This window comes from Cottoperca gobio, chromosome 19 (genome assembly GCF_900634415.1).
Source record: "Cottoperca gobio chromosome 19, fCotGob3.1, whole genome shotgun sequence".
Taxonomy (NCBI): Eukaryota; Metazoa; Chordata; class Actinopteri; order Perciformes; family Bovichtidae; genus Cottoperca; species Cottoperca gobio.
Window position 1 is genome coordinate 5,228,008 of NC_041373.1, and position 25,034 is coordinate 5,253,041.

The 25,034-nt window shown below is 41.1% G+C and overlaps 1 protein-coding gene across 1 annotated transcript in view; it reads right to left on the minus strand.

Annotated features, from left to right (window-relative positions):
• Window positions 1–25,034, minus strand: part of srcin1b (SRC kinase signaling inhibitor 1b) — a 98,324-nt gene that overhangs the window by 12,988 nt on the left and 60,302 nt on the right. The window contains exons 4-12 of the mRNA XM_029455484.1: window positions 17,797–17,998; window positions 16,191–16,320; window positions 14,342–14,513; window positions 8,018–8,994; window positions 6,661–6,750; window positions 5,583–5,623; window positions 3,530–3,690; window positions 2,047–2,222; window positions 1,800–1,930 (exon numbers count right to left, since the gene is read on the minus strand). Coding sequence (XP_029311344.1) covers window positions 1,800–1,930; window positions 2,047–2,222; window positions 3,530–3,690; window positions 5,583–5,623; window positions 6,661–6,750; window positions 8,018–8,994; window positions 14,342–14,513; window positions 16,191–16,320; window positions 17,797–17,998 — 2,080 coding nt within the window. The remainder of the gene's footprint in view (window positions 1–1,799; window positions 1,931–2,046; window positions 2,223–3,529; window positions 3,691–5,582; window positions 5,624–6,660; window positions 6,751–8,017; window positions 8,995–14,341; window positions 14,514–16,190; window positions 16,321–17,796; window positions 17,999–25,034) is intronic.

Sequence of the window (25,034 nt, forward strand, 5' to 3'; positions counted from 1 at the left end):
TTTCTGTCGCAGCTATATATTCGAAGCTGCTGGATTTTCCTGTCATATCCAGGAGGAGGATTCAGTGGAGGTCGGCAAAGTGAGAGGGAAGGGCATGCAAGACGAGCTATAACAAAAACGCAGTCTGTGTTCGTCTGTGGGCGTACGTGTGGACACTTCACAGCCAGGTTCTCAAACGCTGGACACTCAGCTGTCCTGGAATACTGTCCAACTGTCCACCTGCCACTCAAATACTGAATCAAAGCACAGCGCTGCTTTTGTAGTCGCTGGGTGGACAAGCTAACTAGGAGTGGTCAGTACACATGATTATAATGAGGCCCCCTGGAGCTTTAACCCTCTGGACCCCACAAGCTGCCGGCAGGTTTGAAAGGCAGGCTTTTGTTTTGTTCTTTTAAATTGATTAAAATTACAACATTTATCGTAGCCATAAACTGTAATGGTAACAGAAATGGTCAAATCCTTGAACGAATCATGCGAGACAAACGCTTCCATCAGATAGCGTAACCAAATCTAAGATTAAAATAGTGATATTTGATCAAACATTCTACTTGTCTCATTTAAAATTTTACCAAAAAATGAATCGTTTGCAATAACCCGATAATGTAAAAAACACTATATTCTGTGCTCCTCAGACCAACAGTCACATGACAAAGACTCACTGGACTGCAGGCTGTTTACAGCGAGCAGACAAGAGAGAACAAGAGAGGATGTAAGAAGAGCTTGTAAAAATGTAAATAGTTCAATATGTTTGGACTGTGGAGCCCACATTTCTTCCCAATATGAAGCTCGAGGTTCAGAGGAAGAGTTGCAGGTAAAACATGCAGCAAAAACACTACTTGGATAAAAATGTGCAACCACTAAAGAATAATGTCATTTTAGATTTGGCCTTAAACCATAACAATCTTTGGAATGAATACACTTAAAAAGGTATAATATGTAACATTTCCACATTAAAATGCCTAAAGAAAGACTAGACCTATGTTATATATTTATACTTATATTATCTCAAATGTTTCCAAAAACTTTTATCCAGTTTTTAACCTGAAACCTTTTTATTCAGTGTTTTTACAGGTTTTAATCACCCGGTCAGTTTGTTGAGAGGGGGAGACCTCTGCGGATCATTTAGGCCCCCATGATCCCACGCTACTTCACAACGTCCCCAAACTCACATATTGTGCCGTGCGTTTAAGTATTTTAAGCAAACTACCTACTAATGTACAGCAAGTAAAGGTTTGTCTCTCAATACTTACTCGACAGGAGGAAATATTTAATTTGATGGGGACAATTTCAAGCGAAGGATTAATCCACATTTGGCGCTTTAGTGAGTATTTGTGGCAGCAGGACGGTGTGTGTGTGTGTGTGTGTGTGTGTGTGTGTGTGTGTGTGTGTGTGGGATTGAGTCAAAATAAACTTCAGTGTGTGTTCATGGTAATGCAGGAACATGTCAGACAGTGTAACACTTTGGCTCATTCATGTGTTTTAATAGTTTTTGGAGCTCTATGGCACAGAGGAAGAAGACATCAGGCTTTGATACACACACACTTGTTGGTTTTGAAAAGAAACACGTATGATGAGACTGCAGCAGTGGTGGAACAGAAGGGTGTGAAAGCGAGAAGCCAGGCAGTAGTTTGACATTTTAAAACCCTTAAATTTGTTTCAATTTAAGGGTAAAAGCACTGAGACAGACGGGGAAAGCTTCAAGTTGCTGCAGCAAACTTGCAAAATGACTCAAGTCTACACAAAGAAAGCCAAGACAATCACAGTGATCTCCAAACACACGAGGTGACAACAAGACTTACTTTTGAGCTGAGTGAGCGTCTCTCCCAGCATCCTCAGCTCTTTGCTCTTCTGCTCCACATCCTGCTCCGTCACCAGGCCGTGATTCACTGACGAGTTCCTCTGCAGCTCCTCCACAGACTTCTCAAGGTCACTGTGGAGGACCAGGTTCAAAGGGTTATGTCCCTGTATGTTTCTCTACACCAACTAAGAGAAATCCCCCTTTTTGTATTGTGCTTGTTACATAAATCAATGTTGCTGTGAACTCACTGCAGCTGCTGGATGAGCAGCTCCTCCTGGTTGAGGTACTTGAGTCTCTCCTCCTCCACGAGGAGACGCTGTCTCTGGAGCGGGTCCTCCTGTGTGCGCATGACGTCCAGCATCATGAGGCTCAGCTCAGACTCCGTCTGCCTCAGCAGGGACAAGACCGAGTCCTGGTTCTCCAGCTGGGATACAAGAAACGTGGTTAATTGTACCTACAATAATGTATGAGCAGGCATGGCCTACTATACATTAAGATACTGTACTATTGAAACTAGGGCTGCAACTAAAGACAATTTTCTAGATTAATTGTTTGGGCAATTAAAATAGAAAATAGTGAAACATGTGGATCCCAGTCTATACATGTCTTGTTTTATCAGTCAAAAAACCCAAAATATATTCATTTGATATGATATAAAACTATGAAAACAGAGAAAAGCAGGAAATGTCCATATTTGAGAGGCTGTGATTTTTGCATGAAAAAATAGAGATAGAGAGATAGAGCCATAGAGAGATAGAGCCAGAGAGAGAGAGAGAGAGAGAGAGAGAGAAAGACAGAGAGGAAGACAGAGAGAGAGAGAGAGAGAGAGAGAGAGGAGAGAGAGATAGAGATATAGAGAAAGAGACAGAGAGAGAGAGAGAAATAGACAGAGAGATAGAGAGAGATAGAGAGAGAGATACATAGAGAGATACAGAGTGATAGAGATAGAGAGAGATAGAGATAGAGATAGATAGAGAGAGAGGATAGAGAGATATAGATAGACATAGAGATAGAGAGTACATAGAGATAGATAGATAGAGATATATACATAGAGATATATAGATACCATATATATAGTAGACATATATACATATATATATACATAGATATATACATATATAGATACATATAGATATACAGATATAGTATAGAATAGACATATATATACATATATATATACAGATATATAAAATATATATATATAGATATATATAGAGATTAGATATATATATATATAGTATATATATATATATATATAGAGAGAGAGATAGAGAGAGAAATACTGTATATTCACTCTTTTTGTCTTTTCTTCAGTAGTTGTCTGTTTTTGCTGTGAAGCACTTTGGGCTGCATTATTGTATGTAAGGTGCTATACAAATAAAGCTTATTATTATTAGTATTCGTATTATTTCAATGAAATAATAAAGGCCACACAAAACTACTTAAAATGCAAGATTACAAAGACAAGTGCATGTGCATGTGTGTGCAGTGTTGGTTAATAATAAGAAAAGGCTTTCTCTCTACACTTCTTTGTATTGACTGTTGCAGGTACATTTAATGCGGTAGTGTTTGATGACCTACGGTAGCAGCTGGTAGTATAGAGATGTTAAAGCTCTCAGAGCCTTGTAAACATGTAATAACATTTATTATAAAAGACACATGGAGGCAGTGTCAAGATGCCTAAATGGATGTGATCTGATAATTTCTAATGACAGCTAAGCACACACACACCTGCATGTTGCGTAGCTGCGACAGTTGTTTGCGCAGTGCGTTGGTGTTCTGCTGCAGGCCTTGAAGGTGGAGCTGCATCTGCAGACGGGACACCGTCACAGGCTGGTTGGCCCCCGAGGGTGGAGGTGGCATCAGGGCCAAGGGAGCAGACGGTGTCAAAGCTGCCCAGCAGAAAGCAGGATTTTAACTCAGGGGCTTTTCTCTCAGAGCACAGCGGAACAAATAGAAGTTGTCCAAAAACACTGTTAGCAAATCAAAAGCTGGCAAAGAATCATACATGGGGCATGAGAGAGACCTTCACTCTTTGGTACACAAATCCCCAAAGGTTTGTCTCTCATGACCTCAGGTGTCCATCCAGCAGAAAAACAATTAGTCTGACTGGATACAGAATACTGGTTGTTCCAGGATTTGGCAGCAGCAATTCAGGACAAGTTCTATCTGTGCTGTAGGTCAAGGGGGAGATTACAGTCATAGGTAGACTTAACAATGATGAACAGCATGGAGAGGCTTTGGGGACAAACAAGATCAGCAGTGAAAAACAGCATTTCCACTACATCCAACTTTCTCATTATAAAGGAGTCCCCTGACAGCCCAAATATATGAGTGTGTTTCCAACTCAGATAATCCTTTTGAAATGTCGATGAATGCTATGCTGTGACAGTAATTGGGGTGTTGAGTCACACGCATCATGCAGAACAAGACAAAGGGAAAATAACTACAAGACAATCAATCGATAACAGATTTAAGAGTTGCATTTTGAGGCCACGTTCATCGACTAGAACTATGATTAACTGTGAAGTCTGGACTCCTGTGTCTCCACCACACCGACACACTTTGCTGAACGTAATACTTTAACACCTCGGTGCCACAACACGTCTGCAGACAAGGTGAAGACCTTCCACTGTAGCTGCAGTGTGTGTCCTAGACATTCTCACCCAGAGATCTGCAGACACTGTGAGCTTCTTTTGAGTATATTTAACCCGTAATTCAAGACAGCTTCAGAGGAGCGTCTGACAGCCACAGTCATCCTGAATTTAACTGCAAGCACAAAGGCAGTCCACACAGATAACAGTTTGAGTCAATCTGACTAAGATATACAGTGAAAATATACACTTTTCTCATTCTGGCAGACGATCTGATCTTAACGAGAGAACGATAGAAATGTAAAGAGCTGCAGTCAAAAGGAGAAACCTGTGAAGTTTCACTCAAATTATAGAAGAAATAAAAGTTCAACAAACAAAAGTACTGCTCCACAGAGAAAAGTCTATTCTCAGTTGCAGCAGATTCAAAGCATCCAAGCTTATCTATAATTTGATATAAGATCAAACATTTCTGATGTTAACACACAATCAGATAACAACATGAAATAATTCCTCTTGGATACTTCAAAACTGAGAAACATCAGCTGTAACTGAACACGTTATCTAAAGAAATGTACTGTGCCCTTATTCAGCACGAGGGTGGCGGATGAAGACGTTCTGAACGTGGATCCTGCCTGGCAAACTAAAATAACTCAAACAAAACAGAGGAGGAAAACCTCGGCAAAACAAACCAAAACAAAATAAATGCAACTCAAATGTTTTCTTACTCAAGAAGACAGGAAAGGAGGGAAACGTGAAGGACACCAGCTGAGAGGGTAAATCCTTCAAGACACACACACACACACACACACACTTTTTAGAAGCCAACAGGGATCCAAATAAAGACTAAAGACCACAGGGGGGGTTGGGGGGGTAGACGAGGGAACAGGTACCAGGAACACATAGCTACCTTTCTTTTTTTTTGTTTGTCCAGCTAAAACAAGAAGCATGGGCACCAGTTACACAGCAGCAAAAAGACGGCACACAGAGAATGAAGAAGCTTGCAGAGTCAGCCATTACGATCACATATGGGGTACTTTGAGAATTATGCAGAGGAAATGAAATAGCGGCAGCTCTTTGAGAAGAAGAAGAGCCGATTTATGTGGCTATCACACAGGCAGCAGTGGGGAGCAGTGACAGGCAGTGATAGGAAATAGTTTGTCTTTTTTATTTTTTTGGTAGTGAGCACTTACTGTCAGTTCCTGAGCAGTCACTGGCTGACTCAATCTTCTCCCTGGAAGAGGCAAGTGTTAAAGTACTTACAGCCAGAACACACTATCGACTATGAGAAGCTGTTGATATATGGTGCAGAATGTGGGGAATATATGTGCGGCTCGCAGCTTTATTCACAATGTACTTTCAGTCTGACATCACTCGTTTAGTATTCCCTACACGATCCACAGTAGTGGGCAGCCAGTAAATTAAGATTTCAGACATGAATCATAATCATTCTCCCACATCACTGACAGATGCTGTCTTGCTTAACAGTGATTTACATTTCCAGCTAAAGCAAATATAGGGCTGTGCCGAGTGTCTTTTTCTTTTTTTATTTGAAGCTTCTATTGAGGTTTTTGTATGAAGCTTTGAATGTCTGAAAAAAAGAAATCTAAATAGATTATTTCCTTTTTCAATTAAATCACCTTTCTGTGCGGCAAGCAGGAGAGCAAAAATATTGTTTTAGAAACGATAAACGCCAAAAAATGTGGATTTAAGCAGAATATTTTGTCGATAAAAACATGTTGCGAATTTTGGAAATAATGAAATCTATCTTTTTTCAATAAACTTTGACTTTTGGACTTTACAACGCTCTGGAGTTTGGATCACACGAGTCTGAAACAGTCCTTCGCAGCCATGGCTGGAATCTAATTCTTCAAATAGTATAAAACTAATAATATTCGTGTAGCCTAATCTTTATCTGAACATGTGCACAAATAACGAGTTTAAACAGAATACAAAAGACATTTAAGGAAAAGCTGCGCAGCATGCCAATGTTGATTTGGAATTAGATTTGTAACATTATGAAGCTTCAAACTCTTTATGTAATATTTTCCTAGTTTTGTGGGCAGTATATAAGCTGTATAAACTATGTGTTTTTTGACAAATATATAAAAAGAATATCACTGTTTAATGCACTAGGTGGAAAATCGGGATTGGTTTTGTAAACAGCGTTCATGGGTGTTGAGGCAAACGTGTTTTCACATACTGTATATGTGTGTGTGTGTGTGTGTGTGTGTGTGTGTGTGTGTGTGTGTGTGTGTGTGTGTGGCTTACGGGCTTTCTGCCTCAGGCGCTCTGCTCAGTACTCTCTGCAGCAGCCCGGTCAGGCTGGCTATCTGCTTCTCCATGGCCTCCATACGCTCCCTGGATTCACACGGCAGAGATACATAGAATACTATCACATAATTACATCATGCATAATAAATACTATTAAACTCTCCCAGCGCTCAAACTATGTTCCCCCTTTAAGCTCCATTTGTAAGTGGAAGGAAAGAAGTGTGATGTAATTTTCATCCCTGCTTCAAAATAAATGGTTGTATTGATAAGACAGCTCATAAATAATATCACTTACAGTTTTTAATATTGACCAGTCCTTGGACTGCTAGAGCTTGATTCACGCAAGCATTCATGAATTTCAGACGGAAAACCATTTATTTTAATGGAATTGACACAATCAGTGATGTAAGTATTCCCCAAGCCTTCACATTGGTGAACTTTGAGCCACAGCAAACTGTTCTGCTGGTACAGGTGAACAAACTGTTGCAACCAGGGCGCCAACTAATAATTGTTTTCATACTTTTGGTTCATAAAATGTCAGATAATAGTGAACAATGTTCAGTTTCCACTTTCTCAAAGTAATGTCTTTAAATGTTTTGTTTTGTCAGTTTAAAACCTAAACTAAATGTCTAGCTGATCAGTGGATGGTGCTAAACACGTATACAGTAGAATTACTATAGTTAACAAGTTAAATGTGCATATCATAATCGTACTCATGTGAATAACATTATGCATGTCAACATTCAATATCGGGGGGGGCCCCCGTGGCTCGCCGGGTGGAGCGGACGTGTGCAGGGGCCCTTTGCTGCGTGTTGTCCCCTCTCTCCCTTTCTTGTCTCTCTTCTAACCATTAAAGGCAAAAAGCTCAAGGAATTATCTTTGAAACATGCAATATTGTTGACAAAGATGGATGACACTGAAAAATAAATAAAAACATTGCCAAAAATCACCCTCTTTTTCCCCTTAATTATATAAATATTATAGACAGTTATTTCTTTCAATACAGCCGTTGGGTATCAGAACTACAGCAGCAGACAGTGCTTACTTAAGTTAAAGTTCACAGACACTAACACGGCATGGGAGAAAGAAATGTGCTGATATTCTGGCTAGACTAGATTGACTGAAATGTTCAATCTGATGACTAAAAAGGACTAAAGTGTCAACAGTTCTGACTAAAACTATAGTAAAATAGGTTTTCTTTGACTAAGATTAGACTAAAATGTCCAGACTTTTAGTCAACTAAAAAACAATTCGACTGAAAAACAACAGGATGAGTTTGACTAAATATGATAAAAACTAACTGACATTTGACACAGGACTAAGACTAACATTGGTGTTGAGGAAAACATCCTACCTGGTCTCTGTTTCATTTCCCAACAGAGGTGAGCCAAAGCCTCCGGCGCTCCCTCCCTCCCCTCCAGGACCGGCCATCAAGCAGAGCTGCTCTGAGGTGAGACCGAGGCCCGAGCCCTGGGGCCGCGCTTTGGGACTGTCCCCGAACACAGACGAGGTCACGGAGTCCCTTCGCAAACTCTGCCTCCCTGGGGAGCCCCGACTGGGCAAGGTGCCTGCGTAGGACTCCCTCATGTCGGGGATCTTCTGTGGGGAGGAAGGTGGTGGCACTCGCAGCCCCATGGCCAACATAGACGCAGCGTAGGCGTCGTTATAAAGCGGTCCTCCTGGTCTGTAGAGAGCACCACTTTCCATCAGCTCTCCTTGTAAAGCGGCTGCTGTGTAGGAGGTGAGTGAACGCATTGATCCAGCACTTCCTCCCCCCCCTCCTCCTCCTCCTCCCCCCCCTCCTCCTCCCCCCCGGCGGTATAACGAGCCATACGGGTCCGCTCTGGCTGGTAGAGGGGAGTGAGGACCTGCGAGACTCAGCCGACTTGTGTCTGGGCCAAGAGAGTAGGGGTCCGCGTAGATCCCCCCTCCCCCACGTTCGTCTCCCCGCAGGAGCACCATGCTCCTGGATCCCCCCACTTCATCATCGGGCTTCACGTCCCTGCGCTCCAGGATGGCACTGGAGGAGGCACAGAAGGCCTGCTGGGTGTGATGAGGCTGGTGGAGCTGCGGTTGCTGGTGGGGAGAGGAGTGGTGGGACTGGGAGTGCGGGTGGGACTGGGAGTGTGGGTGGGGTTGTGGGTGCGGCAGGGAGTGGGTGTGGTGGGCCGGTCCGGCATAGGAAGAAGGCCTGCCGCCACTGTAGAGGAGGCGGGCGCGGGACGGTGAGCCTTGAGGGGAGGCAGAGGAAGATGAATGCTGGGAAGACATGGGTGGGTTGCTGAGGCGGCGGTTGGGAGGAGAGTCCTGGGGTGCATACACCATCTCCCTCTATGAAGACATAAGAGGAAAGCAGATATAGAACCTGTTATGATCCAGTATCTCAGAGTAGGATATCTGTCTTAACTAGACCTGTCATGATCACATGACCACAGCTCCGTTGTGGGAACATTTTGAGTCGTTGTTACTTATCATATTATCCATAAGTTACGTTACTTTGCCCTTTTTGTTAACAAAAGGTCCTAACTATTGAGAAACTGACTATGCCAAATATTTAATATTGATTTAAGTGCACTTTTTGTTTGACTTATTTAGGATATTTTATATATTTATGATTAATCTTAGAATTAAAGTTCATTGCTCTTTTAAAGGGTACACTTGCATTTTCATGCTACTATATTATCATTATATCAGTGGCATAAAATGGTGTTAAAATCACAATAATATTGTTAAACAGGGAACACTGAGCTTTGCATCAGGGATGATTTGGGTCCATTGCAGCAAAGAATCTTGGCAATAATAAATCAAACTTTGATTTCTCCAACTGCTCCTCTTTATCTAGATAACAACTAGGTAACACATTTTCATCCCACCTGTGAGGGCACATAACTTAACAGGAAGTGTAATTAACTGGGAAATGATTACATCTTGGATGGATTAAGTGTTCACAGTGGGTTTGTGTGCAAATAATGTTATGATACAAGCGCGATGTAGTGCTAATATAGACACTGTTAAACAATGTGACTGGGAAACAACACCAAGCCGAGACAAATGATCTCCCATTTTAAATTCTGTTGAAGACACGAGTAGCTTGCTAGTGTTTAAAGCCTAATGCAAAGTATTATTGGTGAATATCAATAATATATTTAAGCTATTTATCTATTTTGGCATCATCCTTTTTTATTACATACTTCATCTTTATGTTATTTATTTGCATCTACACATGAAGCCCACACATACAACTGTTGCTTTTTGATGCATAACCAACTTCAGTGAGATTCCTACAGTAGGGGTCAGTAGGAGTCAGAATGAATTGCAATTGGTTGAAAAGGTTTAAAAATAATAGCCAGGCAACGAGTCAGTTAAAGAAATCTTCCCAGTGCAGTTTTACAATTTTACAGCAATTCACAGAAGACTCCAAGTTGCACGTGATAGATTATTGACAGACTGATGAAGGAATTATCTTTTGGCATCAATCCCAAAATGTCAGAGAGAAAGACAGAAACAAAGCGGAGCAGAGCGGAGCGTGAAAGCCCCGGCGTGTCCAAGGGTATACCAGCCAAGAGTAACAGATAAGACGGGGAAGCACAAAAGAAGACAACACTGTAATTGCTTATGTCGCACAAAGCCATCTCCTGGAGACGATGTAAATTGTAAAACCAATATTTCCTCATAATAACCCTTAGGCCTCTTACAACAACACCCCGTGGACATCCTCGCAGCAGACTAATGACTATAGTCTCATCATCTTCCATCTTGTTTCTTAGCAACAGCCTCACATTGACACTGTCCCTCAACTGAAGACATTTCATTCCACCTCCAAGACCCCCTGAAGTCACAAGACGTCTATAGCAGGTACGCTCCCGAAAGGTGCGTCCCAATGGCGCGTTTCAAAACAGGCCTTTCTCCTGCTGAGGAAAATCTGCCAATCAATGTCATCCTTAACCATGGCCTGTCCTGCAGACCCGGGCTGGGATGGACTGCAGTAATCCTGGTCATGCTTTTGTGGGCTGCAATCAGGGAATAATCTTGGCTCTGCTGGCTGGGGTTCAATAAGCTCTCTCTCTCTCTCTCTCTCTCTCTCTCTCTCTCTCTCTCTCTCTCTCTCTCTACACACACTCACACACGTCCTAGTCACTCACCTTGGTAATGCCAGAAGCTGCAATGTACCTCACACACATAAAACTCAAGGTAAGCCTGCTGGTTTGATAAGGCTGTAAAACGGCAGTAAGGTTTCAGAGGCGTGCACAACCTGAACACAACGACTGACCTCATGGGAGAGACGAGCAGTTGACCTCCAAAATATTAGCAGGGCAGCTGTGAATCATGCAAATCGGCAGGCAGAGAAGAAAGCAAGCACACACACACACACACACACACACACACGAGCATGTAAACAAAAGGCCCCAGGGTGTTTGATTGACGGCAACAAAATGTGTCAAAAATGTACTCGCTCCATCTCAGCTGCTTAGCATGCAAATTCATTTTGTGCAGTGCATATGTCTGCTTCTCTGTAATGTAATTTATCTAGTTTATAATTTATTTTATTCTATAAAAGCAGCATTCTCTAACACTTCACATTGCAGCTTTCTCATTTCCATAATGGCACTGTAATTAGACGGCAACAAAATGCGAGGTCTTGTACAGAAAACACTAACACTGCAAAACTGAGTGACATGAGGCACTCTGTCTATCTACTGCCATTGGCTTGTGTTGCTCCTGCTGTAACCAAATGCATACAGTATTAGTAATCATGCTAATCAGGCTGATGGCACATTTAATTTGCCAAGCAGCTGACTGATGAATTGAGATAAAAATCCTATTGTGGCTCATTAATTGGAGCTCAGCTACTGAACAGGAGGGATGTTACAGGTACCAAGATGGACGATTTAAAAAACACTTCTTGTAGTCATTTAACAGCTCTCACATTTCAAAACGTTATTGCTACCACCTGCACGCACATTAACAAACAAGAGCAAACGTGCTAAACGGCCGAGACCTTTTCAATTAGGAAAAACGTGCTGCAGCTTCAGAAGCGATGCCGATTCAAAAACACATGAAAATCAAAAATAAATACAACTCAAATGTGCTGCAAATGAAAGAATGTGCTGCAGGAAGACAACCAATACATTAACAGCAAACACGCAACAGATACAGAAACAATGCAAAGTAAAAAACAAAACACAACTGCAACAATAACAATTGCAACAGAAAAATGCTGCATATCCAGTAAATACAAGACGTTCTCCAGGACTCTAGGGGGAGCTTGATTCTCGAGCCAAGAGAGAGACTCGACCGTAGACTGTGCAGAAGAAGTAACTGTGACATCATCCATTGGTTTGTGGACTCGCGTTTGGAGTTTTGGCCGTCGCCATCTTGGTTTTTTGGAACCAGAAGTGACACGAGAGGGTGGAGCTAAGCAACTGAACGCTGAACAGGATATGTTTAGGATGATCAAAATGTTACAATTCAATTTCATGAAGTGAAAACAAAAGGGTTAAAGTTGTAAGACAAAAACCCAGACACCCAAACCGGACAACACTGTGGTAGTGACATGTCAATCACAAGGTAGCCACGCCCTAAAGCATAACCGTAGTCCAGTGGTTCCCAAATGGTGTGCCGTGGGATTTTGAAACAATTAGGCCTATTGCATTTAACTATACACAAGGTTATGAAGGATTTTTTATTTACATCAGTGTTTCCCCTAGGTATACTGCTCTGCAATGAGGTCCATGCGCAGCGCAGGGAAACACTGTACTTTATCGGTACTTTGTCCTACACACTTATTTCACAATATAGAAACAATAGGTCTTATATGCTTTGGCCTAAAAATGTATATAAAAAAAAAAAATCTGTCAAAGCGAACCCATTTTAGCCATTTGCGCATGGTGGGAAATATTAGAGTGTGACACATCAAAGGTTCTCTGCTACTGTGAAGGAGAATAGCTTCTTACAAGGACTAGGCTAAAAACAAATTCAGAGTGATAACAGTGATACGATGTGTTAGAGAGGGGATTCTGCCCGGATATGAACTGAGATTTTGGCTTGGTCTTCAGTGTGCCTTGGCCACAGAAAGTTTGGGAACCACTGCCATTGTCTATTCTTCTCTAAATGATTCATCATTTACAAAATGAACATCATGCTGTATTAAAAAAGACTTGAAATGTGTGGTTGAGACCATAAACTATTTAGGAAAATGTAATAAAGCAACTAAGAAGAAGAGTCATTTTCTTATAGGACTTAATAAGAACGATATTATACTACACAATCCGACTTCTTTTTGCAACCAGTGGAGTCGCCCCCTGCTGGATAGTAGAGAAAATGCAAGTTTAAGGCACTTCTGCATTGGCTTAACTTTTCCTAACCGGAGGTTGCCGCTTGCACCAGATGAGTGTGTTTGTTTTTGAAGCGTGAAGAAAGTATAGTAAAGAGACTACATAAAAATGTATGTATTCTTTCTTGGCCTTAGTTTTTTAATATATAATAACGACATATTTAGAGAACTTCCGTTGTATTGACTGGATATGCAGCACGTTCGCTGTTAAGTTATTTGTTTTGGCTTCCTGCAGCACGTTTATTTTATTTGCAGCATTGTCCTGTTGTTGTATTTGATTTTCATATGTGTTTTTGAATCATGAATAATTTCTGAAGCTGCAGCAATAATTCCTAATGGAAAGGTTTTGGACCGTTGTAAAACCTTTGCCCCACTGTTCACACACACTAGTCCTAGCACCATATATTGGTGTGTATGTGTGGACATGGGTGAAGGTGAGTAATTGTATTTAAAAGTTTTTTGTTTTGTTTTTAGCAATTATTTACATTAAGTGCAGTCCAGTTTACAATTACCAATGCTTCTACTACAACAACCAGACTCAGTCTTCAGATGAACTGGACCACAGCAACAGTGATTATGCTCTTTTACAGTCTGCCGGCATCCAGCCGAGTCAACACCGGTGATGTGAAGGACTGGTGCTGGTCCAGGAACAGTAGTGCTGGAGTAAGTGAGGTCACATGACTCACTCAGAGAGTGTATACGACTAACTTATGCTTGGACGTTATATATGTAAAGCAAACTAGTGTTTATAAACACACATAGAAAGACTGGGAGATGGATACTGGCGTGGGGGTGAATAAATAACTATGTCAAGGGGAATTACTAAGTGTATTATTTGTGGGAGGATTTGGTCGGCTGCTATCAGCCTGACTGCCAGAAAGGAAAAGTGTTTGTCTCGCTTCTTAATCTGTGAATCATAACCCGGCTGCACAGAGTGGATTGGTAATGAAGGAAAAGGTGACTGTAACTGAAACGGGATACTTTTCTCAAGATGTACAATTTGGCACCACTGAACAAATCTAATGCTGATGAAAAGTCTTGAATAATGTAAAAACTCAGTCAATGGTGCTAACGATTACTTTCTTCATCCATTCATCTGCTGATTATGTTCTAGAATAATCAAACCATCGTTGTCAGAAAATAGTGAAAAATCTCAGTTTGTCCAAGGTGATGTCTTAAAATGTTGCCCCAAATATATTCACTTTAATATGATATATAACTGTAATGATATTTGAGAAGCTGAGAACAGCATTTCCTTGTAAATTCTTAAAGTTAGGGGAACTCAGTGGTGCAGAGAAACATACTTGCAAGCACACAAAGACAGAGGAACAAAATGACACTTACCCGCAGGTCTCCGTTAGCCAGGTGTGGGTGTTGGTGTCCAGGGTAGGTGCCGTAGATTGGCTCTTTGCAGTAAATCTTAATGACGCAGCGGTCCTGAACGTCCCGCGGGTCCTCCAGCTCATAGAAGACATTACGTGTCTCATCTTTGATCAACAGCGCCGTGTTGGGAGACCTGAACATCAATAACCATCAAAACAAGAATAGAAAAAGAATCAAACACTGATAAATAGTCCACGCAAAGACCATTTCAGCACCCATTACACGCTAATAATCACTGATGTACAGTCGTGTACATACACGGGGGGATTGGAAAACCCTTAAGCCGCCTGTAATGAGAGAATCAACAGGACGCAGTCTCATATTGAATTCATCAAAAGTGTAATATTCAGTGAGTTTGGAGTTAAGAGAGTCCTACTGACAATAACGATTTTTTGTCAATTTAAATGTATCACCAAGCAGCCTCAGAGCAGATTGTACAGACAATCTATTATTAACACCGTGATGAAAATACCTACCTGATTTCATAAAATGATGTGAAAATTAAAAGAATATTTGTCCTGTATAAAAACCTGTCACAGTTTGTAGTATTCCTCAACATCACGTCTGACACTAAGTGAAATCGAAATTCATCTTTAGTAAGGAATCAATGTTTTTAGTTTTGACCTTGAGACCTTGCTCCTCCCTACATCATAGCTTTTATTTTATGTTGGAGCCTTTTCTTTTAAATGTCCTATAAAAGTACCAGATCACCTGTTCTGTTCTTATGTCCCTAAATTGTGGAACTCACCGTCTCTGGACATTACACTGGAAAGCTATCTCTGCTTTTTACTATTGTATTATTGATTTTTAACATCTCACTGTTGTAATTTATGTTGTTTTCTTGCAAAATTGTATTTATTGTTGTTTATTTCAGTTGTTTCTATGCGAAGCACTTGGGGCTGCATGTTTGTATGAAAGTTGCTATATAAATAAATAAAGATGAGACTTGGTAACCTCCAAAGACAATTTAAAGAAATTGAATGCAAATCTTTCTTATTTTTTCTGCAGTGACATCACACCTACATCAGTGTTTTTAGCTGTAGATGATCCCATATATGATTTTATGACTCCGTGTCGTGATTCACACGTTGGGATAACGTACGAGAGTTGAGGTCACGGAACTTTCTCATGCTGTGACTTTTGACGGTCTGGTCACATGATTGGGAGACCGCTAACGCTAACTAGCTCACTTTGTTTAATGTGTAAGAAACACAGCAAGTGTGCGGAAACTGCCAGTGACTCAGCTGGTGTTGAAATAACATGAACAAATAACATCTACGGAGAATAAGTGTACCATAGATGTACCTTTCACTTCTTACACCACTAGTTAGCTTAGCCCGCTAGCTTCCACTTCCTGATTGGAATACAAACTTAACAGCACAATGAGAGATGTATATTGCATTGTATGTTGTATGTTGTGAAGCAGACAGACAGATTACATCCCTAATTACTGACTAACGCTAACTGGGCTTCTCAAATAAGGGAAAAACTCTTATATCAAAAGAGCTTTGACTTTAAAGGTTTTATGTATGTGCACTTGAGGCCGGTAAGAGGCTATTTCACCTCCTCTGGTTTTATTGATTTCCATCTGTGTGTTTTCATCCTTTCCTGCTTTCATTCTCCATCTGTTTACAAAAGTTATTATTTCTATAAATGTGTCCAAGGATGAAAAGGCAACATTTCACTTACACTGCTGACCTTGGTATTGATTTGATAAAACTTGTAGGACTGCGGATGTTAAAAAACAAACGTGTAGGCCAATCAATGAGCATGTATATAGTTCAATAACTTTTATTTATTCCAGGCGTACCTGAGCATGGCCATGGTGAGCCTCTGGGGGAACATGTGCACAATGAGGGCCCTCAGAGTATCCAGGCTGGTCAGCTCGTGGGTCAGGTGCACCCTGCGAGTCTCCTCCCCAAGCTGGAGGAACAAGATCCCTGCATTTATGGATGGGGAGGAGCAATGAGGGAGATCCGTGATGGTTGAAGGGAGGGGGGGTAATGAAGTTTAGAGTCAGGGATGGAAATACAGAATGGAGGGACAGTTTTCTTTTTTGTTTGTGCGCGATTAGAGTGTAAGGAGTCAACTAAATACTCAGTTTAGCTTGAACACGCCCTCCTCACATATTCAAACTTACGACGACCACTGACAATTCTTAACATATGTTCTGTCAATTGCATTTTGTCCCACCTTTTTTAGCTCCTGCAAATGCATCACCGTCCTCACATGAGATCATACTTTAAGAAACAGATGATTTTTGCTTCTTGCCAAATCTATTAATAATCGATGACAGGCAGCTTGGTGAGATCATTTGACTGAAGTCTGACTTTGACTTGACACTCAGAGCGCTGGAGCAAGTTCACTAGATTAACACTCGATGCCTTCAGTCAACTCCAATACGTGATTCCCTGGATAAGGACGCTGCTATAACGAAACAACTAACGTGTCAAACATCAAACGAGTTTAATAGTTTACATGTGTGGACACGTCCAGTGTGTGATTGGATCTCAGCTTGTCAATCAAAGGGCTGCCTGTCTGTAGACGGGTCACATCCACATTCATCAAGGATGCATTTTATTAGCATTGAAAACATTTTGAGATGTTTAAAGAGAAAAAATGAATATTTGTGGCCATTTGTTTTAGTTTAAGGTGCAATATTTTCAATGTTTGATTTTGAAGCAATCCAAAAGTCTTCACACTATACTACAACATGTTTGTAAGCCAATTGACTACGTTACTGATTACTGTATGGGGATGAATTGATTCATCAGTTGAGGAGAGCCCAACTCAAAACACAGACTGAATTATTGGTCTTTTCTTTCACAGCGTCACTGTAACGCAGGGAAACAACAAACTTGGCCTCGTCTCAAGATGATCTAACTGCAAACATGATTCTGATGGAAATAGAGACGAGTGGTGGAAACGACAGATCAGCACGACTCAGGAAGTGGTGTCAACCTCCACCTCCTCTGCTGCCGTCGTGCCAGACGACAGTAAATCCACTAAAATGTGAGTCCAACAAGCAAAATGTGTAAAACATGTAAGCTTGGGTTTCATTAGACTGTAGTGTAAATGGAATATATATATATATATATATATATATATATATATATATATATATATATATATGTTACAAAAGAAGGAACCACCAGCATGTAACAAAACAAATAAACTGGAGTCAATAAACTTCTCATTGCATGAGTTAGTCATTATAAAAGATATTAAACTGAAACCTTATTCCTGCAGCACATCTTCTACTGTAGCCAGTTTCTAGTGATACAGTATAGAGAATTAAACTACGCTTTGCTAGCTCTTGTTGTTGTGGTTCTGATTAACAGATGCACCTGGATATCATTGAAGTCCCAGTGTAGCACACACAGTGAAGGTGTTTTTCTTAAAGAAAGAGGTCTGACCTGGCGCCCGCAGCTTTGCCTGGCTGGACGAGCGGGCCAGCGGCAGGCTCTGGCGAAGCCGGTTCATCCGGTTAAAGCCGATGGGCATATCAGGCTCCGACATGGTCTCCAGATTTTCAGCTGACGCAAAGGATACCCTGCTGGCCTGGTCAGCAAGAGCCGGCTGTGTCGGGCTGAGTCGTGTCACACGTGGTGTGCGAGTCTGCAAGACACGAGATAAGAAGTTCAGAAAGGGAGAAGAAAACACAGATGCGCACAGATGATGCTGAGACATCTATTTCTGCTGCTATAGCAATACACTTATCAATGAGTGGACACCAACAAATGTACAACACAAAAGCAAACAAAATGGCCTCGGGAAAACAATGCAAAGAAACAAAACAGTGACTGAAAAAGGAAGCTTTTAGCACACAGGCACAGACTAAATAAACAGTTTAGCTCAGAGAAAGCAGCCTTTACATCTTCCTCTGCCAACAGAGGCTCAACAAGAAGGAAGCTGAATCCTGAAGATAAAATTAGAGAGCCTCAGATAGAGCGGCAGCCAGGTTAAACAAACCTCTAACCCAGAGAGAAAATACGCCCAGACTGCCATCAGAATAGTCTACCTGGGACAGAAACTATTGAACAATACTTCAATTACATTTTGAAAGAGGACAGTGTGTAGAAACCAGGATAATAAAACTGGGCAGGCAGCAGCCGAGTGAAATGTTTGAGGAAAGATAAGATAAATGGATGTTATTCTGCAGCTACTAGAAAGCGCTCTAACCCTGAGCAGGCGACAACGAGCTGTTCCGTAAAGAACTGAGCAAACACGAGCATTGTCATGCTAATGAACGCAACAAAGCCTCTCTCCGTAATGCAGATTACCTCCCATATTTCACCTGTCCCATCCGAACCACCAGGGAGCCCAAATTTGAGAAGGACCTCTCATTACAGCTCTACCAGGAGCTGCTGCAGCAGGTTGGCTTTTAATGAATCCTCACTGACAGACATTTTGCAGCCCAAAGAATACAGTAATGAGCTCCCACAGTGCTATGTGAAGCCGGCTCTGATCGCCTTATGCATCTGTGCTGTGCTTAGTGCTCACAAGCAGTGTATGGGTGCACGCTGGATTTCTTGAGGCTGAGAGCATGCAGGCGTGGCACTCGGTCATGCATGTGTGCGCAAACATGACGGAAACACTAACAATTCCTGTCAAAGGACATGAAAGAATAAAATGCACATGCATGCACACATAATCTGCACCAAATGATCTCTTTGGGCTTGGCTCTTTCTACATTCAAAGTGTTTTGAGAGTCCTTAAAACGAAACCATACACAAGCACCCACCCACATCTCCTCACACGGAGAGCAGCCTGACAGATTATGTGTGCTGCCTCTCATACGTTTGGAGATTTACGGTCTCGGAGTGTGATCGTCAGCCAGACGCTGCACACCTTCTGCCTGCAACCACACAAGAATCAAGCTACTGAGGAGAAAAGAATGCTGCGGGAATTATAAAGTTTGTGTTTAGTGAAGTGAGTGCATGCCAGAGCTTATGTGCACAGGAGAAATGCAACATGGAGGAAGAAGAGAATAACAAGCAGAAGAGGAGAGATGGATGAAGCGATACATTCTCTAACTTTTCCCTAACAAGTTTCGATTTGTCTCTTAGATTTGCTGCAGAGGAACTTTTCTTCAGGTGGAAAGTAAGAAAGCGAGCTCGGCTAACACTGGTGTTTTATTTTCCACAGCAACAGTCGATAACCCTTCCCACAGGACGTCTCAGAGGAGCTCCTCGCTCTCACGCTCTCCTGGCAATCATCCATAAGACGCTTGCTGCAGTTGTCATATTTAAGTGGCTTCGGTTGCAGCGATAAGTGGACACGAGAAATGGTTGATAAGGATCACAACAATCACACTTGGTCAATGATTTAATTCATACATGTCATGCAACATGGTGCGACAGCGTGATGCATTTTCATGACTGAAGCGTAAATGAATTAGGGATGTACAATATATAGCGGACTGCTTTTTATATAGCGCTTTTCTTGTCTTTGCGACCACTCAGAGTGCTTTTACAACACATAACGGAGGCAGAGGCTATCAGATAAGGTGCCAGCTGCTCCTCAGGAGGGATGAACACTCACACAGCGTTGCCACTTTGCTCAAGGACACGTCGACCGCACCTCTGATTGGTGGATGACCAATCTTCTCTCTGAGCCACAGCCGCTCATCGTCACTTTGTGCGATAAACACTGCGATATTGCACTCAGGGATTTTTTTTGTTAGCTTAAAGAGCATCAGTTGGAAACTGCACTGGTGGTGCCTTTTGTGTTCAGTTCAACTTTTTTACATCCAACAAGAAATGTGTTGTAATTAGCAGCTCACTGAAAGCAGCAGAAGGTAGAACTGAGTGCACTTTAATGTCTAGTTATTGCAAGTAATATTATTCGTGATTTTCAACAAAGTAATCCTGTATCGCATATTATCTATCCTCACATCGTGGAGCCCTAAAATGGAATTAAATTTTGTAACAACACAAGAGAGCTAAACAAATTAGGAAGCGTCTGAGAAGTTTGATGAGGATGAATCAAATAGAGAAATGAAATGAAATGAATACAGATTCATGTTACAAATAAATGTTTGTGTTTTCACTGCTAAAGGATCATTCAGGATTAAAGGGATAAACATTTTTACATTCAACACATTAACAGCAGAAATGTTGCCCTTCTGTTCTCCACTCATCTTGTGTTTTATGTAAATTATCCAAAAAATAATTCTGACTTACAAACGTGGCATCAAACACAAAACAATGGTGTGTAGGTCCTGCAGGAGAAGGTGCTGTCTGAACACTAATGCTGCCAGATGCTGTGGTTGAGGTAACGCCAAGACGATTATTCTTTCATTAAATATTGTTGCTGCTTACAATATGAGAATCCACTACTGTTGTTCAAACTTGATACGATATTCTGTGTTCGATCTGCGTCCCGAGATACAAACACATCGGTATCATGCGCTCATCGTCCTCAATCATCTTTATCGCTCGTAAAAGTGAAACACATTGTTTGAAAACAAACAAGAAAGCAGAAATCTAGAGCTTCATTAGTGGATAAATCAAATGACAGAAATGAAACTATTTTAAGACACAAATAATGTTTTTTTTAAGCAAAAATGCCAAATGTTCCGTTTCCTGCTTCTCAAATGTGATGATTTATTAATGTTTGTTACATTTTCAAACATTAATGTGAACTAAATATCTTTAGTTTACAGAGTTTATCTCTTACTAGCTAGCTAACTTCGAGCGTGACCTTTATAGCTGCACATGTGCAGGGAGTGTAAGGGAGACGGGGCAAAGCACATGTTCAACTGTATAAAGTAAAGTGATACCATTAAGCTTGCTTACAAATGTCTACTGTGTCTGTCACTATTTTATAGGGAAACAAACTACCATTTGAACGTGGGTAAAAACTTTAATATTCAAATCTGTAATAATCTTTTTTAATAAAAAATGCGTACAAGTCTGTCCGACACATCGCATGCTCGACCCTCCAGTAAATGATACTATCGTTGTTCGCTTGGCTACCGTGAATTAGAGGAAAGTAGCGCGTCGTGCTGAATGGAGAATGAGGCGAAGCACTTTGGATATGACCCCATAGATAAAAATGGACCTTGTAAAATGTGACTACAGTAGGCGTCCGCCCGTCACCCGGTGAGGGGGCAGCAGCAAACATTCAGTTCACAGTAGTAAAGTAGTTTAGGATCGACTGTGTGGGCTGTGTTTGAATTCATTTAAAGGAAATGTGTTCTTTCAAACGTAATGCCTTAAAAGAAGAGTTTTTTATCACCTTACATCTGTAGAGTCAACATTTACTGTTCTTAAACTTGTTTAATTAGCAACGTGAATCAGTGCTGTTAAATGAGTTGAATGTCTTCAGACTCATATCCAACCCTTCAGGCTCAGAGTCCAAGGTAACAAACTGCCGTGCAGCCGTGTTTGACTTGAGTATCTCCGGGTCAAACCCACTCATACAGTCATCAGGCCACATAATGGACGGCACAAAGGTTATTGAGGTTGAACCGGCTGCCACAAAATGTGCATAAAACATCCATCTTTTCTGAACTCTGAAGTACACACAGTCAGAGCAACGTCTATTTATATTTATTTGGATGAGTGACTCCATGAATTTCATGAGGGCAGAACAAGTCATGCAAGATCTCTGGATTTCTCCAGCTTGAAATTGAACCGTTATCACTGAAGGAAGACAATGAACAGAGTTGTGTAATTTTACTCGTTACACCTTCCTGTCTGACTTGATCCATTCAAGAATAGAACCGTCAAGTTTCCATTAAGTGAGCTTTCATGTAGAAAACGTTCAAGTCCGTGTGTCACATGTGTTACATTGTTCTGCGGAACGTCTTTGTCTTCACAGCAGAGGAGCTGCTTTGTTAGGGGAACCTGTGTTCATGGTTTTTAACATACGTCCGAGCACACGAGCAGCCTCACTAAACCACTGCAACATTGTGACACCAAACTCCGACGCAAGATCATCATCAACTTAAAAACTAAAATATCCAGAAGCATAAGCGTCAGATCTGTTTCACTAAATTTAGATTCAATCCAAATGTTTTATTTTATGTGTGTAATTTGATATAATTGTTGAAATTAACACCAGCCTGTCTGACATTGCAAGGTTTTACTCCACTTGTCATTTAGCTTCTTTTTTTTCTCCACAACAATTAACAAACAGCTGGCTGCATCCCAGCCGTGTCCCACCACAACCACCGGAGCAGTGAACGCTGTATAATCCGGTCTGGCTGCACCGCTGTTGATAATCACAACAGCAACAACCTTGAGCCAACAAAGCTGCCCACAATCCTTTTTAATGGGAGAGTGAGAGAAACCTTAGCTGTAAGTACGTTATTGCTTTACAGTATCAGCTAAACTTTATTATTGTTGCAGAAAATGTTCTGGCATCTGGCTGAGCTTCAGCTGGAGTCTGGACACATTATGTGGAGGGTTGGTGAGTCTCAAGGAGGAGTGGAGGTGATCAAATCAGACTATAACCACAATCATAGTCTGAAATGAATTGTGGAGTAATTACTCCATTAATAAATATTACATTACATAAAGCAAATGGCAAAGTGTACAGTACGGCATCTCCACTGTGAGTGTTTGCTGTTTCTCCCTGTTTTATATCACTGTGGTGGATATCTTTGGGTTTTAGACTGTTGTGAACAAAACGAGCATTTGAAGACGTCACTTTTCCCTAATTTTTTGACATTTTATAAACTAAACAATTGACTGATAAACCCGAATGTTCCGCTCTTATTGTCTGTCTCTCTTACAGCTAAAGAAACATACTGAACTTGATGGTCGATGTCAGTGCTGGAAGAAGCACTCAGCTCTATAGAAATACTCTGTTACAAATCACGTGTACAAATCCACCACAATACTTTAGGAGCAACACAACTTAGAAACGTTATCTCAGAATCACAAGCCTGTCAGAGAACTACCAGAGCCAGAGTTTGGTTTGTCCGTTCTGACTTCCTGTAGAAACATGGCGGTGCAGCATGGCGGACTCTGTGGAAGAGGATCTGCTCCCTATGTAGACATGAAGGGCTCATTCCAAAGTAATACAAACAAGACAATTGAATGAATAGTTACTTTTCACCACAGTTTGATGTCTTTTCCTAATTTTATGGGAACAGGATTTTTTGCTACAGTACAGAACATAAAACGTTACTTTAGTTTTTTTCAGCTGTTAAACATTATTAGATACAGTCTCTGTTATTGGAGTTGTAAACTGTAACAGGACAACCTGTGGGCTGTAACTGACCCCAGAGATGCAGTAGCAGAATCACTATGTAGGACAGCTTATTGTACATTTCTTTGCCTGTGAATGACTTTTTGGCAAACAATAGGAATGTATATTTGTTCATGAAAGCACTTATAACATATCAAAGATGGAATATTCATTATTTGATGCAAGAACAATGTTTTATGGCTATTTATGTATTGTGTGACTTGTCATTAATAGTCCAGTTTGCGGTAAAGTGAAAGGTTTCTACATCTTATGTTTAAATAATGTCAGAAGAAAGTAGAAAAATATTTAAGTAGTATAAGTTAGAATAAAATTATAATAAATGATTATTAACACAGAGGTGGGCGTGTGGGAGGCCAAACACAAAGGAAGTTAAACTTAAGTAAATAAATAAATAGACAGAATGAATGAATAATACACAGCCACATGCTGCTACCCTTAAAGTCAAACAGGGTAATATTATCAACATTATGCAAGTTATACAAAATATCCAACCATTTCTGATATGAATAACCTCCCACTGAACCCTCAGAGAGCAGCAGCAGACGCTTAGAAGTGATGCAGTACATTAAATACCATCTTCCATTATGTACAGTTGACCCTTACCTCTTCCAGCAAGTTGTGAAGCATGAAAAGAGCTTCATCGTTTACTTCTAAGCTCCATTAGTTCCTCTCCTTGACACTGTGATATAAGAAAGAGGCTTTCATATATATGTATATGAATCTACAGCACTTTCTGTTGCTGTTCAACCTAAAACCTGCACATCTTTAACTTGTCCACTGCCGAGTGTTATAGCTCCAGCGACAGGCTGGTCAGACCCAGATTTCCCAGCAGCTCACACACAGGGTGTGATTGATGAGGCAGCTGTGCACAGCTGTAACATGCCCCCCCGACAAACAGCTGCCACACCTCTGAACTCAGAGATTTCACGGGTATTACTGCTGTGTCCCGTGGCATTCCTTTCCAGTGAGACTGATAATTGAGAGAGCATCTGAATCCCTGCTGGTCAACAGACACGCTGCGCTGGTAAGACTGTGTCACATCGTATGAACTGTCATTTACAATGCGGCTATTACAGACTGACCTATGTTGACCTATGACATGATCCATGTTCCACAGAGCAGCTGGGGGTTAATTGCCTCGCTGAAGTGAGAGGAAGCTAACCTCTTATTCACTTCCCTGCCCAGGTATTCGCTGCTGAACTTAGGTTTGACCAGAGGTTTTATAGACTTTGAGCGATGATTGGAGTCTGGGTTTGACCTCGACATATCCACACAGGATGTGCCTTTTTAGAAAATTAACACCCTTTTGCAGTGGTGGAAGAAGTATTCAGATATGTCACTTAAAGTCAGAATGAGTAGGATTTTCCAAAAATAATCATCACTGATGACCCATCAGAAGTGTGTGGCGGTGTCTGTATCTACAGAGACCCTG